Source organism: Petaurus breviceps, unplaced genomic scaffold, assembly GCF_028583685.1.
Source record: "Petaurus breviceps papuanus isolate PSGF00001 unplaced genomic scaffold, PetGlider_PUasm1.0 90847, whole genome shotgun sequence".
NCBI classification, from domain to species: Eukaryota; Metazoa; Chordata; class Mammalia; order Diprotodontia; family Petauridae; genus Petaurus; species Petaurus breviceps.
This window is the reverse complement of record NW_027187360.1, coordinates 25,097,245-25,115,606: the sequence shown is the minus strand read 5'-3', so window position 1 is coordinate 25,115,606 and position 18,362 is coordinate 25,097,245. Positions and strand designations below refer to the sequence as shown.

General features: G+C 45.3%; 2 protein-coding genes across 6 annotated transcripts in view; one reads left to right on the top strand and one right to left on the bottom strand.

Annotated features, from left to right (window-relative positions):
• Positions 1 to 13,306, top strand: part of UCKL1 (uridine-cytidine kinase 1 like 1) — a 38,176-nt gene extending 24,870 nt beyond the window's left edge. For 3 of the 5 annotated variants that reach the window (XM_069072643.1, XM_069072640.1, XM_069072644.1), the window contains exons 7-15: positions 225 to 286; positions 5,879 to 5,898; positions 8,756 to 8,854; positions 10,319 to 10,412; positions 10,696 to 10,758; positions 10,916 to 11,038; positions 11,297 to 11,404; positions 11,801 to 11,957; positions 13,012 to 13,306. In XM_069072643.1, coding sequence (XP_068928744.1) covers positions 225 to 286; positions 5,879 to 5,898; positions 8,756 to 8,854; positions 10,319 to 10,412; positions 10,696 to 10,758; positions 10,916 to 11,038; positions 11,297 to 11,404; positions 11,801 to 11,957; positions 13,012 to 13,088 — 803 coding nt within the window. In that variant the 3' untranslated portion in view covers positions 13,089 to 13,306. Of the gene's footprint in view, positions 1 to 224; positions 287 to 2,535; positions 2,553 to 5,878; positions 5,899 to 8,755; positions 8,855 to 10,318; positions 10,413 to 10,695; positions 10,759 to 10,915; positions 11,039 to 11,296; positions 11,405 to 11,800; positions 11,958 to 13,011 lie in introns of all 5 variants that reach the window. The other 2 variants (XM_069072642.1, XM_069072645.1) reach the window with 1 other exon arrangement.
• The window catches only part of PRPF6 (pre-mRNA processing factor 6), a 324,132-nt gene that overhangs the window by 180,762 nt on the left and 125,008 nt on the right, over positions 1 to 18,362 (bottom strand). The gene's annotated exons all lie outside the window — the stretch shown is intronic.

Below are 18,362 nucleotides of genomic sequence, written 5' to 3'. Positions count from 1 at the left end.
TGAATTTGCATAATCATTGCCCAAGAATCATTTCTGCCTAATACCTTCCCCCACCCCGAAAGAAATTGTTTCTTGCAGTCATTTCGGCAGCAGATGGGAAATGAGTGGTGACGGTGGGTAGGGGGGTAATAAAAGTTTTCCTGTGAAAAAATCTGATTTCTAGTCCTTGTGCTTAAAAATACTTTGTAACTAAGCACACTTTTTTTTTCCTCTCATCTCCAAAGGGAGTGGAAATACCGTGGCCATTGATCTGATTGTTCAGCATGTCCACAGCCAGCTGGAAGAGGTAAGCTCTGACTAAGCCAAAGGGGCCAACAGAAGGCCCTCAATTAAAGACAGAGGCTTGGGCCTTGGGCATGGTGAGCTGCCTCATTCATTGTTGCAGACTTGTATGAGGGTGAAATCCTGGCCAGTTCTCTTCCTCCCCATCCCATCTCCACAATTGTCTTTCTCACTTCTCATAGCCTGTGAAACTCAAGGGTATTGTACCCTTCCTCCGTTTTGCATAATGAACACGGGCAGAGCCAGGTGTTTTCCTGCCCTCTGCCCAGCTCCTTCACCATATGTGCCATCCCTGTTATTCATGTTATGAAGGTCCACTGAGAAGATCTTGGTTCTGCTGGATTTGCTGTTTGTTCATTTTCACTGCTGAGGTCCTAAAAGTATAGATGAATCTTCCAGAAAACTTGATCATCATTGCTCTCCCCACACCCACTGCTCTGTGCCTGGCATGTTTGGTGCTCATAGGCATGGGGTGCCCTGGTCATGGGGATTTTGTGCCTCTCAGAGATAGCAGAAAGTGACTTGGCTTCTTCGTAAGTTGGGAAAATGTCTCCCAGAATTTACTCATTTTCTATCATTATTTTAGCCTGGGATTGTGTTAAGGGAATGTTATTCAAGGAAAACCCCAATTTTTAAAAAAATTTTCTTAAGAATGAATGGGAGGTACTGTTTTTTGTCTGTTCATTTTTTGTACGGGAGCACTTTGTGAACTTTCTGAAACTATATCATGACTAATCATGTGAGAGATAGTTTTCTGGTTATATTGCTGTATTATGGCTAATAATATGGTGACCATTTTCTGGTTGTGCCTATGTACTGGCACACAAATGCCTTATCTCCACGATTAGTAATTTTGATTGTTCAGAGAAAAGTGGCTAAAAGAGTATTTCTTTCAGAGCCCCTAAGCTATCTGGAGCCTTAATAATCCTGTACATATGTCATATTGAGTCATTATCATAATCACTGACACAGACATACAGCATTTGAAGGTTGGCTAAGCCCTTTACCTACATTGTTCTCACTTGATCCTCCCAACAGCCCTAGCAGGTAAGTAAGTACAGCAGTTATTATCATATTCACTTTTTAGATGAGGAAACGGAAGCCCAGAAAGAGGAAGTGTGTTCATGGTCACACAGAGGCTAGACCTGCACAGAGATCCCATTGGTCTCTCCTGGCTGGATAGGGGCCATTCTTTCCACTGTGCCACATTGCCTCCAAGGTCTTCCATGTTCATGCAGCCCATCCCTTTGTTTATAAGCAGGCTTCATTTACATTTTAGTCATGGTAGGTGTCCCTTGTTCTAAAATCTGTGGAAAGGATTTCTGACATCTTTGAGGTGCCTGTTTTAATGTGAACCACTGCCACCTCTATCCCCACTCCCTCCCCCCCCCACTTCTTCTTCACCTGCCTGAATTATCCTAGATCCTTAGTGTTAAATTAATAAAATTTATTTTTAAATTTAGGGAATTCCAAAGAGTCATTTCAGAGTCTTCCAAGCATACTAGGACCAGGCTGTCCACAAGTGACCACAGAAGGGTAATTTTAACAGATTTCTTCATGCCTTCTTTCTACCCTGAGGTTATTACCTTGAGGTTATTCATAGCACAAACATTTTCTGAACAGCCCCTTTGTGCAGGGTGCTGTGGCTAAGTGCTGTCCTAGCCACCATGGTTCCCACCCTAAGCAGTGGATGATGTTTGTGCTAAACAGTGAATGGTGCTGTAGAATTAACCCCTCTCTGTGTTCACAGTTGACTAGGTTCTGAGATAGGTTCCCTGGCTTCCCAGCTCAGTCTCCCACTAGTAGCTACAGGACATTGTGTTATACCTCTGTCTGCTTCTAGAGAAACCAGAGTCACTTCCTAGCCCGAGCCCTGCTGTTTCATCAGAAGACATGTAGCAGGGCAGGAGAGGCTGGACTTGGGAGGTCTGGATGCCCAGGCTGTTCACCTGACAACACAGGAGCAGAAGAGGTCTTGACCTAGACAGAGGCCCACTTTCCCCTTCCACTCAGGCTAGACTGATGGTCCTCAGTCCCTGAAGTCTGGCTCCCCTTAGCCACGTGTTTTGCTGTATGGACCAAAAAAGCCCAAACCTTCACAATTGGACAAAATTATATATGAGTGATGTAATGAAGATGTAGTGACATTCAGTTGTGTTTTTCTCTGTCTTTGAAAAGCAAAATAATGCCTATGTTGCTATTAATGACGTGTAACCCCAATTTGCATTTTGTCTTTCTGTGTTGCTGCCACAGCGTGAACTCAGCGTCAGGTAAGAATCTTAATGTTGTCCTGTCTGCAACAAGTGAGGCATTTCCAATACCTTGGCTTGAGCTGTTAGGGAGGGCCAACATAAGCAAGATCTATCTCTAAATAAAACAGATTTTCCTGGTTGATATTTATTCTTTGATAGAATCAATGAATGATCAGAATGAAAATCTCCCAAGCTGAAAGGGATTTCGCTGGGCATCTATCTAGTTCAGTTATCTGAATTCACAGAGGAAGAAACAGAAGCTAAGGAAGGGGACATGCCGAGCCATTGGCTAAGTGACACCTGGGATCCACGGCTCCTGACTCCCAGCTTCTAAAGGCTCAGTCTGGGAAGAGCTCTTTGCCTTTTCAAAGAGGCAAGCAGATTTTTGTTTGTTTTGTTTTTTTCCACGTGTGTGGATTTGAACAGGCCTTTGGGAGGTGGAGCATAGATCATGATTTGGTTTTTTGTGACCGTTCCTGCTTCTTGCCCAAGGGGTTATCTTCATTTTTAAAAAAGTCATTTGTGGAGGAAAAAAAAAAAGACAAATTGGGATTTTTTTCCCCTTCTGGATCCTGTTAAATTGGCAGAAAATACATTTTGCTCCCAAAGATTGTGAACATGAGGTTCCTTTCTTCAGGAGCTCTGCACTGTCTCCTTTTTAGGAAATATTGGCTGCTTCATTGCAAAGCTTTAATGGCTGAAGCCTGATTTTAAAGCTAAGACATTTTTTAAAAGTAAAAGTAGTTTTTTCAAGCTTAATATGGAAGAGAAAATAGTGAATTTTTCATAATTCTTTTTTGTAACAAAAGTTGCTTGAAGTTAAAATAAGTTCCTGACCTGGAACTCCTTCCCCACTTACTGTGATAGAATGTCCCCATTAGAACTTACTATCTGTTACAGATCCAAGGGAAGAATAGCCAGGTGGGGACCAAACAGATACAATGAACCTACCTACATCCCCACTATCTCCTTCTTAGCCAATCCAAAGAATTCAGCCATAGCCCAGATAGCAAAGCACAGTAGAGTTCCTGAAGGTATCAGGGAAAAAACAACCTGCCTGTGCACGAACTTCCATTTGGAGTGGGTTCCTTAGCTGTCTGTGGAATCTCTCTCAAAGGCCTCCTGGAGAAAATGCCATTAGTAAATTTAAACTTAAGCTCCATGTTTAAGCAGCAACAACAAATAGAAAAGACTTGGGTCAGTTATTGCTGAAACAAACAAAGCATGGAGGGGAGTCTCTTCTCATTGGCTAGCCCCCGGGGTCACTTGCTTTCCTGAAAAGCACGGTTCTAAATGGGGAAGTAGTTACCATTTCAGAATCATTGGTGATGTTCACCGAGGAGTATCCATGGGTGATTGCCTTAGGTAGCTCTACTGTCTCTGCCCAGCTGGAACAAGCTTTGAGACTTTGGGATCCCTTTAGAATTCGAAGCTTGAGTGGGGCAGCAAGGTGACTCAGTGAATAGAGCACTGGCCTTGGAGTCAGGAGGACCTGATTTCAAATCTGGCCTCAGACACTATTAATACAAAAACTAACCGTGTGACCTTGGGCAAGTCACTTAACCCCAGCTGCCCTCAAAAAAAAAAAAAAAGAATTCAAAGCTTGAAATTAGCTTGGAATTGGAATATGCAGCCCCACAGTTTATAGTAGCAAAGCCCATTACTATGAAAGGTGTGTGCTACTATAGCTGATAGCCCCATTTGCCCCTTACTTTCATGGTTACAATCTTAGCATTTATTTTGATCCAGAAAATGCACAGATTTAGTGTCTCAGTAGTATTAGAACTCATGGTCCTCAAGTTTGCAGTCCAAAACATAATCCTCCTTAGGGGAGAGCCATGTTTTAGATACCAAAATCCACACTGATGGTATGGTTCAATGATGGATATGTCAGCCATCAGAGCCACTGCGTATTAGAAATGCCTCTTACATGTTCAGGCCTTGTTTCGTCTGCTTAGCTCTTTGCCTCTGGTCTGCTTCCTGTAAAACTGCACTATGCCTTTATGAGGCACTTTCTGAGAATTGGTCACCTTTAAGATTTTATTTTATTTGTTCTTTGTTTCCTTTTGAAGTTTTTGTTCTGCAAAAGAAAAAAAAATGAAAATAGTTTCCAAAGTTTCGACTTTTAAAGAGAGTGCCTGAGAGCAGCCTGCCGAATTTTCCATTCATTGGTCAGCCACCAGGAAGTGGTGGCAGGAGGCCCCAAGTACCTTCTTCAGACACAGGAAATATGATTACTGTGCTTGGGAGAAGTTCCTTCCAGGGCCCCTTGCAGACACATTACCAGGCTGAGACACCAACGGGCAGTCTGCAAGGACATAGGACTCATGGTCTGGTCTATAGAATTTCCTAATGGATAAGGAAAAGTGCTCCACTCTCTCCCTGCTTCTGTGTAGCCATCTTGTTTATCAGTATACTACAGCTCTAATCTTGTCATCTGTAGAAACATCTCGTTCCTCTACCCTTATCCAAGTATCCTCTCTCTTCTACCATGATTTCTACTTCCATCTTTTTTGTTTAAGTATGGCCAAAAGTAACAGAAGAATTCAGTAAGTTGGGGCGGCCAGGTAGCACAGTGAGTAAGAGCACCGGCCCCAGTGTTGGGATGACTTGGGGATCGAATCCGGGCTCAGATACTTAGCACCACACCCAGAAATAACTGGCCATGTAACCTTGAGCAAGTTACTTAACCCTGATTGCTTTAAAAAAAAAAAAGGAATTCAGTAAGTGGACAAATCTGGTGCCACTTTGCCTTATGTCAGAGCACGATGATTGGGAAACAGTGGGTCAGAAGTAGCCTAATCTCTGCTCCATCTTTAGATGGGGGAGGCCTGGGATGCTTGGGATGGTCTGTAGAAACTGACTTTGCTTGGGTAGACATATATCTGGGGACCCTGAAGAGTCTCCTTATTCCTCCCTGACCTCCATTATCAATCTCTGTACCATATGGAAGCCAACTACAGGCTAACTCCTGAATCCAGGATATACCTCTGGAATCTCCCCTTGTCTGGGATCAGACACGTAGCTTAGACTTGGGGCACCTGGCTGGGCTGGTGTGGTCTTTGGAAGGACTCCGGATTCTGTGGCTTCTTGGGACTCTGTAGCAGCTCACAAAGGCTAATCTGATAAAACCATCATAAGGCCTTGTCCAGGAGCCTTTGTGGTGGAAGTGGGACACGTGACCAGCAGTGTGAACCCCGACTGGGAGTGACCCCCAAGGCCTTCACTAAAAAGCTTTCTTCTTTTTGTTCTCTTGTTATTGTTGTTGTTGTTTTCTAAAAATGAACCCTCTGTGTTTCCTGCCTTGTTCCTTCCCTGAACATAATCTCCAATCTGGTGAGCAGAGGAAGCTTCGCTGGGATATGTGAGGAAAAAGTTGCATTATTTTGATTCTGATACTAATTGTGTTAGCTTGGTAGTTGGAGCCACCATCCCTCTCTCTCCTTGACTGGGCTCATTTGCATGTGGGTTTTTGTGTGTGCGTGTGCTTCTGCATGGGCACAGGACCCACGTTAGGACCCTGTGGGTGTGCCCCCCCAGGAGCAGTCTGCAGCACCTTCTCCAGGATCTTTTTTTAAGATGCCATGTAGACAAACAACCAAGGACCTGAGGCAGGAGCCAGATAGGCCTCTGCCGATTGTTCTTGTACCTCCACTGCCGTTGTTTGTATAGAAGCCCATGACAGCACACATGATGGGTTTGCCAGCTGTGCCCAGCCATGCAGGCTAACACTTCATCCAAGCAGGGGGCAGTAGGAGACCCTGGTTGCTGTTGCCAAAACCAGTCTTATCAGACAAGATACAGTTTTGCACTATAGGAGCCCCTGAATTATCTTTGAGTGCCTTTATAGTTGTTTTTGGAGAAGATGATGGCAGTTTGATGTATTGTTTGTTTGGAAGAGGAATGAACTCTGAATTCAACCTGTGTGGAAAGAGAAGGGAAGAGCTGCTTTTTCTGATTAGACACAGTTAGGGCAGCTCTGACAAACCTACCATCACCATTTCCCCAGTGCCTGCTGAAGCAGTCCCTCTCCCTTGTTTGGATGTGTCCTCTCTACCATTCCTTTTCCAAGAATAGGGGGACATGAATTGTGTGACTCATTCCCAAGAGAATTGTGTCCAGACACCATCGAATTTGACCCCAGAGAAATAATTAGATAAAAAATTGAACAGTAACAACAAAATTATCCTTGATGTTTTCAGAATCACAAGTGCAAGACTAATTTGTATTTCTAAGATTTAAGTCTCCCCAACCCATGCTTGTATGGTCCCAGGTTGTGGTGATGACTTCTGTGTGTGACAGTCTAGGGCAGGTCACTAACCTCTGTAGGACAGGTTTTTTAGTGTTTGGGATTTTTTTTTTTTTTTTTTTTTTTTTTGCCATCTGTCCTTCAGTTTTTTGTTTGTTTGTTTTTTTAATGAGGGTGTGAAATACAGGTGCCTGTCTTGGTTAGTGACTTAGGAACCCAACTCATCTTGCCCTTTCTGGCCTTGACCTCTTGTGACTTCGGTCCATTTGGCTGCAGGAAACTTCTGGGCCAAATCAAAACAGCTTTTTTCAAGAAGCTAAGACTTAGAAGCCTATGATTAATCACTTCTATGTGAGCCCAAAGGAGGAGAGTGTTAAGAAAGCTGCTACAGTTCTCCCTCACAAACCAGGTTCAGCTTAACTTCCTGACCCACTGAGGTGTTTTCTCTATTTCATAATGAAAATTTCAGCAGACTAAAGCTCTTGCAAGCCTTCTCAGGAGACATGACACATTCAGAGTTGACCAGCTTTGTCATTTGGACGGAGAATGTGCCATTGAGAGTGGGCTATTTCCTGGTATCTGTGATAATATTTTTATCTCCTATTCTTCCCCCCCCACCATACATTACCACTAAATATTTACCATTTGACTATTTTTTTCCTGCCTTCTCCTGGAATAACTCCCCTAAATCCTGCCTTTGGAGTACATAGAGGGATTATTTCCAGACTGAGGAGCAGACTGACTCTCACCTTCTCTACTGCATGGGGGCTTCCTCACCTAGAAAGCCGATACAGACATGCCTGTGTTTGAGCAGGGCTCAGGGACGAGATAACTTTAAATCCCATTGATTAGTCAGATAAAAGGCAGAGCTGCCCCATAGCATGGTGAGATTGCCAGAATGCCTTAGAGGTGCTGCCTGCCACATGGGTTTTGTTGTCAAATGCTGAATGCTATTGTGATTTGCATACGCTTGGCCACAAAGGAGGAGGTTAGTGTGTCCAAGGTGGATGTTCCCACGGCCTCCCCTCCTTGCTTCTTGCCTAACGATAGTGCTCCTTGATGATTGGCTTGTGTGTTCATTAACACCACCTCCAGCCTCTTGGCCCCAGGGCCGCTTCCAATATATAGGAGGTAGCTGGGGCCCCCTGCTTATCACATCTGGTGAGTACTTGGTCTTCTCTTCCCATGGGGCTCCAGAGAAAGGAGATAGCATCTATTTCAGCCACATGGGAGCCCAATATAGATCAGATAGCAGCACAACAAACTCCCTGTGTTGATTTGGAATGACAGTGCCTTTAGTACTTTTTGAAAGATAAGCCCTGCTCTGGAGGGTTTTAGGTTAAATTTTCCTTGGATTTGGCCTTTAATGAACACTCTTGGCTAAATTTCTCTGAATGGAAATGGATTGAGTAGCCACTGTAAATGCCCTTTGACCACTGGACTTTCTGTCCTTCAAGCTTAGTAAGTGTTTCACTTCAGAGTAGTGTTTGGGCTGTATGTCAAAATGTAGCTGTCCCATTTTAGTCTATAGGAGATTTTGATTCTGTTAGCATCTAAGGTTATAGTCCTGAGGTCCCTCAATTTCCAGCTGAGACACATGCCTCCCCCCTGCTTCCAAAGGAACATATTCATAGTTTCTAACCTGTCCCATGTTTAAGTCAAGTCTCCAGATGACTGGGTTCCAGCCAGGGACCAGAAAGTCTTAGATAGTTCTAATGAAATAATTTTAGTGAAAGGCTTACTAGCTTCTTGGCCTACAAGAGTAGCTTTCATGTGTATCATACCCCCACACAGCACACAACCTTACTGCCTCTGCTGCATTACCCGAGAAGGATCAATCAAGTACATATGACTGGGGTGAATAGTTTGGGAACAGTTCCCCTCTTGTCCTTTCTTTTTGGCTTTGTGATATTGTGGCTTTGCCTCTACTTTGATGGACCTTCACAAACACTGTTTTTCTCTTGATTTCTAGGGCAGCATTGGCCTCAGCCCACCAGTGCCACCCTCTTCCCAGGACCCTTAGTGTGCTGAAGAGTACCCCCCAAGTTAGGGGGATGCATACCATCATCAGGTATTCTGGAATCGCTGGTGTAGTCCCTGGGATGGATCTGTTCTTTGATCACCTTGGGGTCTTCATCTCTAGGATGCTACCCAGACAATATGGGCATGTGAGCACTAGTCTCTGGTACTTGTTGAATAGGTGACTTTCAAAGCCATAGACATTATTCTAGAGCTTTCTCACTTTCAACTAGTCTAATCCCCTAGCTTGAATTAAATTGTGTCTAGTTGTTTTATGATGGGTACAGAGCTTTTTGGGTTTGGTTTTTTTTGGGCCCCACCCACCCACCCAGGGTATTTCTTCTAAAATTTTCAGAAGCAGATTTCAATTTGATTGATAGAAAGACCTTTGAATAATTAAGTCTGTCTTGCGGTAGAATCCATTGTTAAGATCTTCAGACAGTGACCATCTGTCAGAGACTTGCTTCAATTCAACAAACATCTATTGGTTACTATATACAAAGCACTGATTTTAAGTGCTGAAGATAGAAAGAAGGGAAACAGTCCCTGACCTCAAAGAGCTTACATTCTTCTGGGGAGAGGGAGATAAAGTGTGTATATAAACAAGCATGTTTGGGGGCAGCTAGGTGGCGCAGTGAATAGAGCACTGGCCCCGGAGTCAAAAGGAACTGAGTTCAAATGTGGCCTCAGACACTTAATACTTAAGTGTGACCTTGGGCAAGTCACTTAACCCCAATTGTCCTGCTGTCCCCCCTCCAAAAAGCAAAAAACAAAAAAACAAGCATGTTCAAAGTAATGCAAGGTCGTTTCAAAAGGGAAAGAGTGCCAGTGACTGGGGAATCAAGAAAAAGGAATCAAAAAAAGATTTGACGCCAGATACACATTGAAGGAAACTATGGTTCCTGCAAGACAAAGGGGATGGGGTGGGGAGAATGTATTCTAAACTTGAAAGACAGGTCACACAAAGGCATGGAGGAGAGAGATGGTCAATTTGGAATGGAGAATGTAGGAATCATGGGAGTAATATGAAATAAAATTGGAAATTGCCTCTTCGGAGGATATGGGTTGGACTAGATGGTCTTGTGAGTCCTTTCCAGCTCTGAGGTTCTCTGACATTGGTTAGACTGGGACTATCCAGTGGACAGATCCTTTAGAGGCCAGCCCTAACTGTCCTTTTGTCAGATCTGGGAAGGACAGCTTCCTGCCTGCCTGTGGAGGAATTTGGCTCTGCCTGCTTTCTAGCCTGGTAACTGGACATTACCCCAACACCACCAGAAGTGTCCCAGGAGAGCAAGCTCTGAAGTGGAGCTTGTTCCAGGGCTGGTCTGGGTACTGGACAGCATATTCAATAGCAATTTTGAATGTTCATTTAAATTCGACATTTAGTAACTTCCTGTCCTATGCTTATCTTAGCCCAAAGAGCAGGATCTCCTCCTGTCCCTGGGTGAGAAGTGATGCTATCTACCCTCTCTTTCCTCCCCCCACTCCTCCTAAACTCAGCCTGTGTCTTCTCCAGGGATAAGGAGACCAGTCGGGATGAGTTTATCTTCTATTCAAAGCGACTAATGAGGCTTCTCATTGAACATGCTCTCTCCTTCCTGCCCTTTCAGGTGAGGAGCACTTGTGCTGCAGGGTTTAGGTTTGATGGGGAGAAAACCAGGAGGCTGTAACATGAAGAGTAATGGAGGCCCAGCTGAGAGTCCCTGTGTACTATAGCAGGGACTTAAGAACACCTAATTTCCCATGGGAAGGCAGCTATGTCTCCATTGCTTTTGAAGGAATCACCCTCTGCCAAGTCACATGGCTTCAGGGAGGAGGTATTGACCAGATGGGGACGTTTAGCTTGATTATGCCTGGTCTAATGCCCTTCCTCTCAATTCTCCTTTTGCTTAGAGTTGCACAGTCCAGACACCTCAGGGGCAGGACTATGAAGGAAAAACTTATGCTGGGAAGCAGGTAAGTGATGGGAAAAGTCCAACTTCATGCTGGAGGTTAGGGAAGGAATGACCATAATGGCTACCAACCCAGCAAATGTATGATGAGAACTAAATAGGTTCTCAGAATATGAGCAGAGCCCTTGGACTAAATGACACCTCTTCTGCTATGGGGGCAGATCACAGGGGTGTCCATCCTGAGGGCTGGGGAGACCATGGAACCAGCTCTGCGGGCTGTGTGCAAAGATGTCCGGATTGGCACCATCCTCATCCAGACCAACCAACTCACTGGTGAGCCAGAGGTGAGGACACAAGGAGGCCCCGCCATTGTAGGGATCATGGGGATAGCATTGGGTTTGGAGCCTTGTTGTCCAGAAGGGTAGATGACTCTGGGGTGGCTCTTGAATGCACAATAAGGCCCTAGGCCAGTACATTGGCTCCTGGTTTAGGGCTCTTCTACAAAGAGAAAAGGGAATGGGGATGGGACTTTACTTAGGCCAGAGTAGCAGCTCTCACTCTCCACTTAGCTCTGACTCCAGCCTTCTCTCATTGCTCCCCAGCTGCACTACCTTCGGCTCCCCAAGGACATCAGCCAGGACCATGTGATTCTGATGGATTGCACGGTGTCCACCGGTGCAGCAGCCATGATGGCAGTGAGAGTGTTGTTGGTGAGTGAAGGAGGAAAATGGGACAGGTGCAAACAGGGCTCCAGGAGTAGGTAGCGTCTCTGCCTCACAGGCTGCCCCATTTCTGATGAGCCCAGATGTAAGCTTGTCACTCAGAGCTAACAGTGGGACACATTCCCAGAATGCAGAAGTGTCCTGTACCCCCTGGGCCTGTGGGATCAGGCAGGAGGACCATGGGATTTAAAGCTAGGATTGACCTTAGAAATCACCTCATCCAGCCCTTCAGAGTTTACAGAGAAGTAAACTGAGGCCCAGAGAAGTTCATGTGGTTTACTCCAGATTGTAGAGATGCTAAGTGGCAGGGTCATGGGTGGACCCAGGATTTCTGATGCCAAGTCTGGCATCCTCTCTGCTCCCCTACACCGTCTTCTGCCTCAGGATCACGATGTTCCAGAAGACAAAATCTTCCTGCTCTCATTGCTTATGGCTGAGATGGGTGTCCACTCGGTGGCCTATGCCTTCCCACGGGTGAAGATCATCACCACAGCTGTGGACAAGAAAGTGAATGACCTTTTCCGCATCATCCCTGGCATTGGTAAGTGTCCTTCCCTCAACAGCCCAAAGCCCTCCGTCATCCAAGCCAATTTTAATCTCCCATCAGGGGTTTACCCCTGATTTAAGGGCTTGGATAGGGATACTCACCTGACTTCCAACTACCTGTAGTGAAGGTAGGCCAGGGGCGTCAATGATCCACAAGCCACTTTTATGGGACTTGAAGCACATGTTATTGTCTAGTCATTTCAGTCCTGTCTGACTCTTTATGACCCCATTTGGGGTTTTCTTAGCAAAGATACGGAGTGGTTTACCATTTCCTTCCACAGCTGATTTTACAGATGAGGAAACTGAGGCAAACAGGGTTAAATGACTTTCCCAGGGTCACACAGCTAGTGTTTGAGGCCACATTTGAACTCAGGTCCTCCTGACTCCAGACTTTGCCTTCCATCCACTGTACCACCATGCCTTAGAGGCATGTGATTAAAAACTTATTCCCCATGTTGTAGAGGAAAAGCTAGAGTTTCTGAACATCCTCTAATCCTACCCTCTATGACCTAGTGGTGGGAGGAAGAGGGCAGGAGTGTTCTGGTAGGGTGGGAAGAGGCTTCTGGCCGGCACAGACATTGACAGCATATTCTGAGGTGATGTGAAGGAGGAAAATGGGACAGCTGCCAACAGGATGGCATAGTGGTGGGAGCCCTGTCTGGGGTGAAAGTTAGAAGGCCTGGGGCTTAGTTTGAGTTCTGCCTCTGACTTTAGGTCAGTCACTTTTCCTCTCTGGGCCTTTCACAGTTGTCTGCCTCAGTACTGGTGGATGAGGGACAGAGCCTCATGTGGCATTTTGAAAGCTGTTTTTGACCCTGAATGCTCAGATAGCATTGACACTTCCCATGCTCGACAGAGGGTGATCTTGGGAGAAGTCCTGGGGTACAGGAGTCCTAGAGAATGGGTCAGTTTGGGCAAGAAGCTCATGTTCTGGGCCTGATTATCTGAACCCAGCTAACTATAGCCCACACTGTTTGACCCCTCTCATTTCACTCAGAATGAGCCTGGGGAATATGCCCATCACAACATTCTTTCCTTTTCCTGTGCAGGAAACTTTGGAGACCGCTACTTTGGGACAGATGCACCGCCTGACTGGAGTGATGAGGAAGAACTAGTTGGGACTTAGCACACACAGCCTGCCAAGGGAATCCTTGCTTTCTCTCACCATTCCCCTCCTCTGCCTGGACAAACCTTCCAGGGCCTCTGAAACAGGGCCTGGAAGGTAGTGGGGGCAGGGCTGTGGAAGGACCTGGATTCGCAGAGGGAGAAGAGATTAATTTATTTTGATTTAGCTTTGCCAATATAATTTATTCCAAAAGTTTTATTAAAAAAGTGAAATAACAATGTTAGCCAAATTGAAATTACTAGTAGGATGAGAACAGTGGCCTACTGATGCTCTAATGCCAGTTTTGGTCCTTGAAGCAGAGGAAGGGGCATGGAAAGGACCAAATGCCCTCCTAGCTACTGCACTGGCCATCGCTCAGCCCGGGAGCGCAGGGGAGCCTGTGAGAGAGAATAAGGGGCTGTCAGTGCTTCAGGCTGACATGGCTTAAAGCTGCTGGCAGTCTCACACCTTGCTGCTTTACAACAGTTCTGAAGCCTCTTCAAAGGTGGTGTTACCTTACTGGCATGGCACCATTGTACTGCCCAGGGCAGGAGGGAGCAGGGCATATACCACCCATCCTGTGTAGAGTTCAAGCCTCAGCAGCCCCCAATGCCTGGTACACCAAAAGCCTGTCTTCTTCCTCCACTAAAAACTCACATGATGTGGTTGCATTTGTCTTTCCTGCCAACAGCATAGGGGTTTGTGCGTGGGTGGGTGGGTGTGTATTGAGGGGTAGGAGTGGTGAAACTGGGAAACACAGTAAAAATAGGGGGTGGAGGAAGGAAGAAGGAGGGCAGGGCAGCCCCTCGGGCCAAGTACAGAGGCACCACAGTATCCTCTGAGCTTAGCAGCAGCATGGAGCCCACAGCCTCCATGAAGGCTTTTTTCCAGGTCTGTTCACCCCTGTCAATTGAGTCTGGACCCATCCTGCTCTCATTGAGCACCAGTCAGTCCCAATGAGAAGGTATAACATGAGTCCCCCAGCTCCCCAAGACCATACTAAAGCCTCACCAGCATGGGCTAAAGAGAAAGCCACGTGCTAGGAACTAGAGCCAAATTTCTATCTCTGTGATTTAGCTCCAAGACTGAAGTCCTTTGCCTGGGCCTCAGCCTTCTCTTTAGTAACAGATCTGAGAGCCCTCGGGTTGCTGAGATTTGGGAATCGTGATACTCATTAGAGAGGTTTGAACTCAGGCTGTTCAAGGCAAACACTGGGGCAACAGGACAGTCCTTGGAGCTGCTGGGAGCCTCCCTGGGAAGTGTGTGCAGCATGGGTCCAGTCTTCTTCCTAAGCAGCCTGGCCCATACCTCTCAATTTGTCTCAGGAGTTAGATTATCTCCATACTCATTTGCCCCACCCAGTTCCTATGGAGCTGCCCCAGTGCAAGTGCAGCTAGGGATGGGATGCTGCACTTGGTAGCCACCATCCTTCACATCAAAGCCTTTCTCTTATGGCCACCACCCCAGCTTACATCTTCACTTCTTCCTTGGACAATCAAGTCTTCTGACTAGTTCTCCCTATGTTCAGTCCACCTTTTCCAATCCATCTTCCACACAGTTGCCAAAGGAGTTTGAATACCCAAGTATCAACATGTTTCTCCCCTGCTTGAAAGAGTCATTCTTTCACTCAGCCAAAGTATCTCATTAAGGATCTACTGTCTACTATTGCTGGAGCTTCACTGGCAAATAAATGAAATGGTCTTCAAGTTAACATTTCGGGGGAGAAACAATATACATAATGATTTTGTATTATACAAATTAGACATTTATATATAATATACACATATTTATATACATTTATGTGTACTGTACAAAATGTATGTATACAACTGTTATAATACACCTACATTATATGTACTGTAAATGTAACTTGTATTATACAAATAAAATACAAACATAAAATTATTTAAAGTAATTTGGAAGGGGAACTAACAACCAAGGGTATCAAAGAAAGGTCTTTGAGCTGCTCTTTGTGGAAATCCAGGGCTCTATGAAGCAGGAGTGAGGAACGGGTACCATGGCAGGCATGGAGAGCAACTGGCAAAAAGGTGAGATGTGGGATGCCATGCATGTATAAGAATCTGAAGTGTTGAGTTCACAGAGGGAAGCAATGTGTACCAAGGCTAGGGAGGTAAGCTGGGGCCAGATAATGGGTAGGGAACCTGTGACCTCAAGGTCCCGTGTTTCCCTCTAGGTCCTCAAGTGCAGCCCCTTGACTGAATCCAAACTTCACAGAACAAATCCCCTTAATAAAATTATTCATTCTGTAAAACTTGGACTTAGTCAAAAGGCCTCACCCAAGAACCTAGAAGGCCACATGGGGCCTTGAGGCCACAGGTTCCCCACCCTTGGGCCAGACCTAAGGCTTCAGATTCCAAAGGAGTCTTCAGTCTTCTTTTTCCTTTAGGAAAAATACGCTCCTGAGTTAAGTTCCTTAAGGACAGAGAATTCTGTTTTTCTCTTTTGTATCCCCGTTGTCTACATGGTGCTTAATAAATACTTGCTGCATTATATATCAGGCACTTATCCCTTACAACTTAACTGCAGCCTAACTTGACAACCCACTTCACGGTACTCTTCTGAATACCTTCTAGGTGAAAGGCACTACTAGCCATTATTACATTTCATGCTGCAGTCTCCCACCTCCTTGTCCATACAAACTTGGACCATGCCCAGGATGTGCTTGCTTCTTACCCCTGAGTGTTGGACACCCCTTCCTTCAAGGCCCAGCTCAGATGCCGGCTGTTCTAGGAAGCCTTCCTTCATCTCCCAGTTCAAAGTTATCTCTCTCATCAACTTTTCTTTTTGAAAGCTCTCCTTTGCTCCTATCTTACTCTCTCTTATACTTGTTTGTATATGCTCGGATAATAGATTTAGAGCTGGAAGAGACTTCGGAAGCTGTGGAGTCCAACTGGATTTGTACAGACAAGGGAACAGGCCTACAGAGGCTCCCATTTAGATAGTAAGCTTGAAGGCAAGGATGGTTATTTAATCTTTGTATCCCCTGTATGGTGTACAGCCTGTCGGAAATGTTTAGTATCTGTTGGATTTCATTGAATGGGGGAGGACAAGGGCAGCGTCACCTAAACAGGGTATTTATTGCTCCTCTCTCCCCACCAAGAGCAGAGAGAATGGCGGAACTCAGCAAGACTGGGACTAGTCTTGTGCCCTGCTCCAGCTTGTAAGAGCTTGGAACTGACTTTTTTCCTCAGCCCTCAATGCTCTAATTTGTTTACAGCAACTTCAGGCAACCACAGCGGAAAATGGTGTGGGTGTGAGGGGGATTGAAGCTTGCACCCTTCCCTCCTGACCATCCCCCTCTCCTATAACAATGACCATAGTGCTAGCAAGGGGAAGAGGGGGGAAGGGCAGAGCAGCCCTGTTCAGAAAAGAGATATAGATCTCCTTTCATGGAGTGAGGCAGAGCCCAGACCTAGGAGCTGAACTGGTAACATATTGAAACCTTGACCTCCCATCCTGGACCATCCGCTTATTTCTCATTTTGTAGCCATATGGCCAGCTTCCTCCCCCAGCCAGCTCCACCACAAGGGAGCTTCACACCAGAATGAGTCACTTGGGCCACTCTGGGTCTGTTTTTTCCATCTATAAGATGAAGAATGCATGTCTTCCCCTGCCCCCTCTACTGTTTCAGAAAAGACCAGGGGGGGGGGGGGGGGTAGTTTTGTTGGTTGGTTGTGTGCCTTGAACACTGAGACAAATCACGTGCTTGCATATTTTTTATTCTTTTTTTTTTTTTTTGCTTTTCAGAGGGCAATTGGGGTTGTGACTTGCCCAAGGTCACACGGCTAGTTTTTGTGTTAAGTGTCTGAACTTGGGTCCTCATGACTCCAGGACCGGTGCTCTATTCACTGCACCACCTAGCCACCCCGCTTGCATATTTTTTAATTCCATACCTGGGACCGGCCTCTCATTTCTCCAAAAGCAAGGCTAGTCAAAGGCTATGGAGCTCTTTGAATTGATAATTAATTTATAAATTATGAAATAGGGGCAGGCACATGGTTCTGGTTCTGGTTCTGGCAGGCATGGCCCTGGTTCTTTAGGTACCCATCAGGAAAAACCACAATTGGAAGTGGAAAGTGGGGCAGCAATCACACTTTAGTAAAACACAAAGACAAGCATTGAAAAGAAGTTAAGGTGGTGTGAGGACAGGGATGGGATAGGGCAGCAAGGGAAGAGGATTGGGAGGGGCAGAGGCAGAGAGAACCACTCCCATCACCATGAAGTGGAGTTGGGAGTACTAGGAAGCATAGACCTGGTGGAGAGGGAAGAATGCTTGGGAAGGCAGGACTTTAGGTCTCATTTTTATAGGTTTTTTTGGGGGGAAACAGACCAATTTCTATCTGTGCCACCTTGGGGTTCGTTCATTAACGTATCCAAATCATCTTAAAATTATCAGTAAAACTTCAAAGTCATCATCACCTTTGTTGGTGTTCTGCTGGTCTGGAACTATGGAGGTCTGAATTTTGTCTGGAATTTATCTATCTTAAGACCAGAAACCTTGACAAGCATCGCCTAGATGATTTCTCCTGATTTGGCACATATTACTAGGACGTGACTTTTAGTTAATATATGATATAATTTTAAAATTCTGCTCCATTGACCTTTGGGATGGTTTGTACATGACTTCTAGGTTCCCCTTTGCAATCTTATTTCTTGTTAAAACTTACTATTCTATATATGTAAATAAGCAAACTTACTTTGATAGTAAGTCAATAGAATGGTAAGACTTACTATTCTATATATAGAATGGGGTGGTCACCAGAGTGACCAGAACAATATACAATTTTAACGCACACTGGATAAGTCAGCTGGTTTCTTGCCCTTTCTGCCCTAGTAAGTCAGGTGCCTGGTTTTTTCTACAAGCAGGTCTCCCATGACCCTTTCTCTTCCCCTCTCTATCCCCATACCCCAGGACTAAAGATGAAAAAACTGGAGGAACAATTTCTGTATTTGCTAGTTGCCATGTGACACTAGTTAAGGGATTCACCCTCTCTAGGCAGAGTCCCACAGTCAGTCAGCCTGTATTCAAGCTCAAAGGAAATCTTGAATTTAGCTGGTAAAGAGTCTTTCAATTATGTGCTGAACATTTGAATAGTATCACCAAGCCTGATACCAGTTATGACATTGCAAGCTAGATTTATTACAGAAGCTAGGAGGTAACTCAGAGAGGGCATTTGATTCAATCCAGCAAGAATATAAGGGCTTGCATCGTTCCAGGTCCTGGGAATAGGAAAAAAAAGATGAACCAAGTCCCTTCCTCCTTGCAGACTGGAC